This window comes from Cavia porcellus, unplaced genomic scaffold (genome assembly GCF_034190915.1).
Source record: "Cavia porcellus strain 051 isolate PalLab524CR breed Dunkin Hartley unplaced genomic scaffold, mCavPor4.1 scaffold_16, whole genome shotgun sequence".
Lineage (NCBI taxonomy): Eukaryota > Metazoa > Chordata > Mammalia > Rodentia > Caviidae > Cavia > Cavia porcellus.
The window spans coordinates 23,912,564-23,922,668 of record NW_026947499.1 but is presented as its reverse complement, the minus strand read 5'-3'; the positions used below and the strand labels follow the sequence as shown (position 1 = coordinate 23,922,668).

General features: G+C 48.7%; 1 protein-coding gene across 1 annotated transcript; it reads left to right on the top strand.

Moving 5' to 3' along the window:
• The first annotated feature begins 122 nt into the window (after positions 1-122).
• On the top strand, positions 123-5,003 carry Mtfp1 (mitochondrial fission process 1). The gene is made up of 4 exons (XM_003478318.5): positions 123-1,869; positions 2,564-2,691; positions 3,063-3,295; positions 4,399-5,003. Exons 1-4 carry the CDS (start codon positions 1,803-1,805, stop codon positions 4,469-4,471), a joined length of 501 nt encoding a protein of 166 aa, XP_003478366.1. The 5' UTR covers positions 123-1,802; the 3' UTR covers positions 4,472-5,003.
• The last annotated feature ends 5,102 nt before the right edge of the window (positions 5,004-10,105 follow it).

Here is a 10,105-nt window from a genome sequence, read left to right as displayed (position 1 = left end):
TTTAAATGAGTCCCAAACTACAGCTTCTCAGGAGGGAAGTGGTAATTCACCGCCAAAGAGACTCACTGTCAGCCACTCTCTTCTCGCGTGTTTTCTCCCGAGAGGACCAATTATCAACGTGCCTTCCGATTGGGCCAGCTAAGAAAAGGGGCGTGGTGTTGCCCTCCATCTTTATACAGGGCGTGAAGCGTGCTGCTGACCGCCTTCAAGGTGAGGGCAGAGGCTCTGCCTTTCCTGGCTCTTCAATACCGGCCTGGTAGAAGGAGCGCAATAACACGTGTGTCACGGCTAGCTTGCTGCTGGGGTTGCTGTGGGCCCAAATTCGGAGGAAGGCGGAGAAGCGGAGGTCACGTGGTGTTAGGGACAGTCCTCTAATTCCGTACTACCACTGCCGGCGTTTCAGGGGCTGGGGACAGTTCCCTCCCTCACCGAACCCAGTCCCCGCGAGATTACCGCTAACACACAGACAGTCCAAGACCTTACAGGGGCACAGGCGTCTAGGGCTGAAAACAGTGGCTTCCATAAGGAGTTGGTATTTATTTTACCAGTCTTTATGTGATGATGATAAAAACTAATTCTTAAGAATTTCTACCAAGTACCACGTAAATTCGTGCTTGCCTTGTTAGTTGCAAAAATTGAAGGGAATAGGAAGTGCAAAGCACTTACAAGAGAGCCTAGTACAAGTCACCGCTCAGTAAATATTGGTTATTCTCTGAGTTTTTACATAGAAACTGGGGCTTGGGGAGGCTAACATCTAATAGGTGGTGCTACTGGGACTAGAATCCAGGACTGACGGTCTCCAGGGACCGCGCTGTTGTCTCGCTGCTGCCCGAAAGAATTCACGAGTTGTGGTCAAGTGCTCTCATTGTTGTCCCTCCCCTGTTGTGGTCACTAACCCAGCACCCCTGTGCTCTGCTCATTTCTCTGAAATCTTGTCTCTCATCCCTCATTCATTTATTCACTCACTCAACGTCCTGTTCCCAAGGTTGGTCTGGGGTCGTGCTGATTCAGTTAGATGTGAGTGCTACGGAATCCAACGTGTCACTTGCTGAGAAGAGACTCCAGAGTCTCAGACACCCACCTCCCCGTTATACTCCTCCAGCCTCTTACTGAGTTCTCCTTAAAAGCACAGGATCTAACGTCACGTCATGTAGACTAGATTCGAACCCCAGCATCACCTCTTATAGATACTTCCATCCTAGGAGAACTGGCCAGCAGAGACCTCCAGAGGAGAGGTGAGCCCACTAGGTTGTGTGATCTTGGGCAAGTGACTTACCTTCTCTGTGCTTCTATTTCCTCTTCTGTAGAACAGGGTCCACGCTGGTGGGAGGATTTAAGGAAATAAGCCTTCTAGAATCCATAGTAAGCTCAATAAATTGTAATTAATCTTCGCAACCATACCAGGGAGTGAACACTAGCAGCTTCCTCGCCCCCTTTTACACATGACCAAAGTGAGGTTCAGAGAAGATTTTGGCCTGAGGTCACTTAACTGTGAAGTGTAGCAATCTCTAATTAGAACCTGGTTTCTTTGGCTCCCTAAATTGCAGTCAGTCCAGGGAGCGGTTTGTGTCAACGACTCAGAGAAAACAAGACAACTGGTAAAACCCAAGCCTGCTGGGAGAGGGGCTTGGGTGCGCGGGGCAATTTGCAGACGCTCCCTTCCGGCAGAGATTGCCCCAGCTGTCCTTCAGATCTAGCCCTGCGGCAGGTCCAGCCCCGGAGAACTTTAGTGCTAGTGGAGGTGAAGGCAGCAGCAGAGCTGCACAGCTGCCGTGGTGGGGGCAGTCTCCGGTGCGAGCGTCATGTCAGAGCCACAGCCGGGTGGCGCAGAGCGCGATCTCTACCGGGACACGTGGGTGCGATACCTGGGTGAGCACGGGGTGACTGGCATGGTGACCCATAAGGTGGGGGGGAGGCCCGCGGGGGAGCTCATTGCGGGGCAAGCCAGGGTCGCAAGATTCCTGTCCCAGGGCCTAGAAGAGATGAGGGAAGGTCTTGGTTCAGGCTTCATGGGCCAGAGGCTGGCTGGGCTAAGAGAAGGCTAGGGACTTGCCCAAGGTCACACAGCTTTCATGGGTTCACCTCTGCTGGTCAGTTCTCCAAGGATGGACTCACATCCACTCACTGGCACTATGTGAGGCTCATTTCCTTCCCTACAAACAGGGCTGAACAGGATGATGGTCCTCAGTGGTAGTAAGGTGGGGTGAGACAAAGCAAGAAAGCCCTGGCACATGGGGAGTGTCTGGTCAATCGGGATCCCCCTCATCAGTCTCTGGCTGCCTGTCACCTGAGTTTAGCTGCCCAGAACCAACACTAGGAATAGAACCAGGGAGCCATGATAATGGTGACTGTATGCTCAGTCCTCCCACTTACGCCCTGGAGTCCAGGTGAGTGTCACGGGCATAATTCACAGCCAGCAAACTCAGGCTCAGAAAGGTAAGGTCACTTGGCTGAGAACACACAGATGCAGTTTAGCAGTATAGAATTAGAACCAGTTTTCTCTATAGCGCCCCAGCTTGTGGAAAAACTATAGACCTGAGAATTAAATGTTCCCTCCCTCCAGGCTATGCCAATGAGGTGGGGGAGGCTTTCCGCTCCCTGGTCCCAGTGTCTGTGGTGTGGCTGAGCTACGGTGTGTCCAGCTCTTACGTGTTGGCCGATGCCATTGACAAAGGCAAGAAAGCAGGAAAGGTGAGTGTTAGTTTATGTTCCCAACCCCCACACTAGTGCACCTTGGGTGTGGCTCAGTCTGTAGCCTTATGTATGCTAAAGCTCCTGTGGGACATTCACATCCCCACAACCTCACCCAATGGACTCCATACTGGTTTGGGGCACAGTGCACCTCCATGCCCCCACTCCTTCCTGGAGGTGGCAGTCTATGTGTACAGTGCTCCTCCCCCAGCCTTAAGTGGTACAGTCTAGAACCCATAACTAGGGCTGTTCCTTTTGTCCAACTGTTCCCTCCCCACTGGTCACTTCTCCTTCCCTGGTCCAGTTTCATTATCTTGTCCACATGATTTTCTGCCTCTTCCTGTACTGGATTAAGTGTTTGTGCCCACCAGATGCCAAGCCCCGAAGCCAGCCGCAGCTCAAGAGTGACCATAGCCGTGGTGGATACCTTCGTGTGGCAGGCTCTGGCCTCTGTGGCCATTCCAGGCTTCACTATCAACCGTATATGTGCCACTTCTCTCTACGTCCTGCGCACTGCCACCCGCTGGCCCCTGGCTGCCCGCAAGTGGACCACCACTGCAGTTGGGCTTCTGGCCATTCCTGTCATCATCCACCCCATTGACAGGTGGGTACCTTCTTAGCCTCAGGGATCACCCACTCTATAAGTAGTTAGGCTCTATGAGGTTTGTGGCACAGGATAATGACAGCAGAAGCAGGACTGGCACGCGGTTCCTGAGGTAGAAAGGATAGTCTATGACCTTGTTGTGTGATCTGGCAGGTACTTTAGCAATAGAGAAGGCGGGGTGCTTCGAGGGTATGGGACATAGGACAAGTGAATTTCCAGAAAGTCTAGTGTTACAAAACAACCAGAGGCAGGAAGAACAGTTGTAGCCTACTGTGGTAAGCGTAGGGGAGATATTGGTGGCATAAGCCCTACTCAAACTGAACAGTTAGGTGAAGTAATAAAGGCTAGGGTGGGGTTACTTTCAGGTGTGCTTAAATCAGGGTACCTAAATGATATATCACTGGGCATTTAGGTCTCCCATCCTGCTCTCCTTCTGTCCATCCCAACTGACTTCTTGCTTCATTCACTTTCCCTTTGAGGGAGTAGGGAGCCCCCGCTGCTCTGTAGCTCCCAACTTCCATCCCACTAGTTTACCAAGTCCTAACAGGAGCTTTTTAATAGTGATAGCAAGGGGCCGGGGTTTAGCTTAGCAGCATAAGGGCCTGCTTGGCAAATGTGAGGTCATGAGTTGGATCCCTGGCACCAAATTATTAAAAAAAAATAGTGATAGCAAAAAGTCCAAGCAATGCTGTCAATGGTTCATCCAGAGTAGATGTTCACCTGTGAGCCATTTTTCCTGTTCTGATTGACCAGGCTTGAGGCATGTGCCTGCTCTTAAAACTCAAGATGAGTGTTGATCCAACTAGACCAATATAGAGTGGCGGCTTTCCCTGGGGGAACACAGCTTCTCCTGAGGCCCAGAACAAGTCCTTTACCCTCTTTTTGCTTCCATTTCCTCTAATGGATAAAGAAAAGGAAGATGGCTATAATTCTTGGGCTTTCCCATGTAGCCCAACGTGGGAAGAAAGTGATAAGGTAGATCTCTACCTGTCGTTATCTGTATCCTGTGGCCAAGAGTCCTTCCCCTAGCTCTGGTCTCCTGCCTTCTGATCCCTCATTAGTACCCCTAGGCTACCTGCTCACCACTGGTACCCTCTCTACAGGTCAGTGGACTTCCTCCTGGACTCCAGCTTGCGCAAGCTCTACCCATCGGTGGGGAAGCCCAGCTCCTCCTGACCCAACCTGATGTGTGGTCCCTGGTTGGCCCCTTTCTGCCAGTGAGTGTGGATGCCTGGCTTCCTGGAATCCCTGGCCCTGGCACCTGATTTGGGCTGGGCAGAAGCTTAGAGATAAAGATCTCAAGGAGCAATGGCTGTAGCAGGACCTGACCACATCAACTTCCATGGACTCTATTGTACTGAGCAGAGTGGACCTGGGTGGGGAGATTTGGCTCTGTCTTTTTGATGACAAAGTTAATCTTCCCATGAAGGATAAGCAGACTGGAGCCCAGAGAGGGCAAGGAATATGCCCAAGACTACTTGGCAAGCTAGGTACCAGGATGCTTAGCTGCTTAACTGAGTCACTGCATGGCATTGTGGCTGGATGACCACAGATACTCAGGAAGAAACAGGTGTGCAGCAGCTGGAAACCTCAGGACAGATTCTGCAGCCAGCCCATCCCTGGCACAGGGGCTGCTGGGGCCTGGCTGAAAGGCAGGACAGCCCTAAGCCAGGTGCTGGCCAGGCCAATAAATCCTTGAAAAGCTGAATTCTTCTTCTCTGTGGGGGAGGAACAAGAATGAGGTGGTAGCAGCAGGGCTTTGCTTGGAGGAGATAAACTGCAGGAGGAGTGGGCTGTAGTCAAGGAGGGCTTCCTGAACCTGCAAGATCAGGTAGGGGAAACAAGGGAGAGTGTCCCAAGGAGGGACCAGCCTATGAACAGGTCCAGTCAAGAGAAACACCAGATCCAAGAAACCAAATGGACAGAAGGGCTGAATAAAGGTTTGGGTGTTGAGATGTGAAGGGTGTTTTGGAAGGGGCAGTGAGGTGTCACCCAGATCAGCAAGGGCCCTATAGACCATAGTAAAGAGTCTAGACTCTGTGCTGGACTATTTTAAGAAGTGGTTGGCCAGATAGCAATGCTTGGAAAAGGATGTCTTAGTCTGTTTTCTGTTGCTATCACAAAAGACTTGAGACTTGATAATAGGAATAAAGATTTATTTGGGCTCATGGTTCTGGAGGCTGGGAAGTTCAAGAGCATGGTACCAGCATCTTTACTGCTTCAGGCGAGGTCCTCATGCCTTGTCGCTCATGACAGGAAGAGGTGTTGTGTGCACAGAGGGGAGAAAAGGGGGCTCCATTCTCATGAGAGAGGCATTTATTCATTCATTCGTGGATTCATAAGGGCTTTGTCTCCATGATGTAGATGTCTCCCACAAGGACCCACCTCTCAACACCGTGGCACAGAAGAGTTAAGTCCCAACATGCACACACTCAAAGTTGGGGGACACACTCAAACCATAGCAAGGGACAAGCTGACCAGCTGCTGCTGTCATGCAAGCCTGAAGAGACAGAAGGGAGATGTTGTGGCAGAACACTGGAGACTGAAGCTATAGGAATGAATGGGATCAACTGGACAAGAGAGGGGGGCTTGAGCCCAATCATTGAGTGCTGGGGCAGCAACCAAAGAGGTGGGCAGAAATCCAGAGGCAGGCTCCAGCCAAAAGCCACTTCCATCTTCTTAGCTGGTTGCTTTGAGGGAAAGGAAGAGTAGATCAGGTTTGAGGCTTCTGTGTGACGCTGTATGCTTTGAGGCCTCTGCCACGTCACTTGGCTTCTCTGATCCTTAGAATTTAGGTGAGGAAAAGAGGGATGGTGCTACAACTCCCTACTTCCTGCATTAGCAGGAGAGCCAGGGCCACACGGTGCTGGTAAATGTTTAACTACTGGCTTCCTGGGGTAGAGGAATCTGACTTACTGAAGCCCGTGGTGTGATTGCTTTTGACATGGCCTTTGTCAAGTCATCCGCACAAAGCCCTTGAGCATAATAACTAGGGCATGATGCCCAGTGACACACTGTAATGTGCGATTCCCAGCAGTAGGGCCCCCTTACTCAAGGGAATACTTTTGATGATGTTTCAAATTGCAGATAGTAGGGCTGGGGATTTAGCTCAAGGCACAAGTGCCTGCTTGGCACAAGCATAAGGTTGTGAATTTAATCTCCAGTACAAAACAAAACAAAAAATGCAGATAACACCAAACCTGACACATATTATATTGTTTCCTTCGTATATATACCTGTGATCAAGTTTAATTTGTGAATTAGGGCATAGCAACAGATTAACAACAGTAGCTATAACGATAATGAACTAGAACAACTATAGCAATACATATACTGGGATAAAAGTTATTTAAAACTATGAATTGGCTGGTGATGTAACTCAGTGAAGGGTTTGTGTTCAATCCTTATTCCTAGTGCCCAAACCAAAACAGAACGACCTCACTCAAACCAAGTTGAGGCACGAGGGTTGCAGGTTCAAGACCAGCCTGGGCAATTGTCTATACTGAACACCAATAAATTAAAGGAAGAGAGTTTTATTTTGGCTCATGCTTTTTAGAGGTTTCAGTCCACAGCCAGCTGGCTCCAGGGCAGAAGTAGCATAAGGGAAGAGCCTGCTTGAAGAGGAAAATTACTCATGGCATGGCCACCGGAAGCAGATGGCAAAGGGCGGGATCTTCCAGGTCACCAGCCAGTAAGTCATCTCTTCTGCACAGACCCTACCTCATACCATTACCTTTAGCTATAAAGTGCCCACAATTCAAGCATCTTTTAAAAGCCCTGTCTACTCATATTTATAGTAGCACAATTCATAATTGCTAAATCTTGGAAGAGGCATATGTATCCATCAATAGATGAATGGATAAAGAAAATGCAATATTTATATGCAAGTACTACTGCCATAAGGAAAGGACTTTTTTGTTTTTGGTACTGAAGATCATGATCATGTTTGTGCCACCAAGCTTAACCGCTGGCCAAAACAGGATAAATATAAGTCATCTGTAGGAATAGGGGTGTACCTTGAGAACATAATGTTAAGTTAAATAAGACACACAAGTTTAAATATTGCAGGGCTTCTCATATAAAGAACTCCAAATATAAATAGCAAAATAATAGGAGAATAATAGAAAGTAGAGAGATCGATCTTTTCCAAATGGGACAGAGACCTAGAGATGAAGGGCGGAGGCAAGAAGGGGGAGGGAAAGAGGGGGATTAAAAAAGAATTCAGAAGTGTTACGTACACATTCCAACTGTCCACAAGAGATGTGGTCATTATGCACCACAATGCACTAATAAACCATAAACACTGGATAAGGCGGTGTGTGGATGGGTGCACCTAGATATAAACCCTTACAGCAACGTAGCAAGGCTTTGTCTCAGAATCAAAAGGGCTGAGGATATGGCTCAGTGGTAGAACACTTGGCTGAGATGTATGAGGCCCTGGTTTCAGATCCAGAACCAGAGGAAAAAAAGACAATGTCTGCCCTAGTGGTCTTCTGGACCCCTCACCAATCACTAAGTACAGAAGAGGGCCATGATCATGTCATCTCCTACACAGCCACAGGTTTGGAGGACAATGCATCCCTGTTATCCTTCTGCACTGGTATGAATGCAGATGGCCCATACAGGCCCTGTATGCCCAGGACTATCCCCTCACAGGAGGCTGCGTGCTGTATTGGCATCATTCCCCACCCATGCCTTAGGTCACGAGAGCAAAAGTCCTGAATGAATAAACCTCTCTTTATTTTTTTTTTCCTTTTTTCTCCCCCGACCCTGGTGTCAGGAATCGAACCCAGGACCTTGCACTTGCCAGGCAGGCTCTGTACCACTGAGCTATATCCCTGACCTTCAACCTCTTTTTATTGGAAGACGTTGGTGGTAGATGCAGGGGGCTCTTCAGACCCTGCTGTCTGTTTCCCAGAGTCCTATAGCTGAGCCTTGAGCCAGCAGTAGTGAACAATGCAGATGCTAATATGCAGGACGGACATCAAAACCATCATGAATGGGGTCCCTGACATCAGTGTTTGTAAGCCGAGGTGGCTTCCTGGTGTGAGGCAGAAGCTAGTTAGAGCCCAGAAAAACAGTTAATGTGACAGCAGGGACAAGGAGGAGTCTAGGTGATGGCTCCATTGTGTGTTGTTAATGTGGGAGAGGTGACAGGACACAGTTGGCTCTCTGTGCTCACAGATTCTACATCAGCAAAACTCAGTCAATCACAGATGGAAAACACTTGGGAAAAATATTGCATCTATACTGAATATGTATAGGGCTTTTTTCTTGTCATTATTCCCTAAACAATACAATATAACAATTATTTACATAGCATTTATGTTAATGGAGTATTATAAGTCATCTAGAGATGAAGTATATAGGAGGGTGTTTATTGATTCTATGCAAACACTGTGGTGGTCTACACAAGACATTTGAATGTCTGCAGATTTGGGTGTCCTGGGGTTGGGGGACATTGTCCTGGAACTAATCTTACTTAGATAGCAAGAGACTATGGTACTGGAGTTCAGCTGTGGTGATGTAACCTCAAACTTTAGTTTCTTCATCTACAGAGTGGGACTGATTGCATCTACTACTTTTAGGGAAGGTTAGTTGGAGGATTAAACAGAAGAATGGAAGCCCCAATATATCCTGTGTCAGGCAGGTGACAAAGAGAAGCATTTATTAGCAACTTACAGCAGATGTAGTCTTCTTTTTAAAATTTTAAAGAATATAACAAATTTTAGAGGAATGTACAAGTTTTAAAGAATGTACAAATTTTATTAGTATATGTTTACAGTACATGATGAGTACATTCATCATGGGGAGTTAGTGCAGGTACATAACACGTCTTGATTTTTTTTACTTCCTCTTCCCCCCCTTTTCCTTCCCCAGTTACTCCTTTAGTATAAGGAGGCCAGAGGGTCAAGGGTCTTCTAAGGTCATGGGCATGCAAGCTAACCACCAGCTTGCCTCGGATTTCCAGAACAGAGTCACAACACCAGAGAGCCCATCCTGTCTCACCAGGTGTCCTACCCATTTGATCCTAAGGTCCCTACCAATGCAGGCTGCCTCACTGTGGTGGGGTTGATATGCCAGATTGCACCAGGGATGTGAGGGCCTGAACCAAGTTCTCGGGACCTGGCTTGTGACTTGGAGCAGAGCTGAGAGAGGGACCAAGGTCTGCTTCAGCCTTTGCGCTCTCACCTCTCAGTTCCCTGGAGCTCTTGGCTGCTGAGAATCACTCAGTAACCCAGGGGATACCATATGGAAAACAGGCTATTTCGGCATCCTAGGAAGAGGTGATAGACAATTTCCCAGTCACTTTCTTCTCTCTGGAACTCCTGAGTACCCTCATGGGAGGCTCTTGTGATAGGGGGCACTGCCTTTATATCACAGCCACCTTCAGCTCAGGTGGGATCTGCCCAGTAAGCTCCCTTCCCCAAGGGGCCATTGCAGCGGGAAGCTTGCAGAAAGAGGGCAAGGCTCATCCTGCAGAAGGCTGATACCACTGATAGTGAAGCCCGGCCAGAGATGTCAGGCTCCACCCATCTCTGAGACTCAGACGCCACAGGGCTGGCCTAGGAGCCTTCTCAGGGCTTTATGAAATTCGGTGGCCAGGCCCAGCTCACCTCCACCATTCAGCAGGCAGGAGCTCCAGTGTCCTCTCAGAGAGGCAAGGGTAACAACAGAGACTCCACCTACCACTTTGTGAGGGTGGACATAAAACACTCAAATCTTTTGGCACAGAAGTTGCTTCCTCCCTTCCAGGAAGCTTGGTCTTTACTTTTCCTCCTAACCCCCTGGATTTAGCAAACATACTAA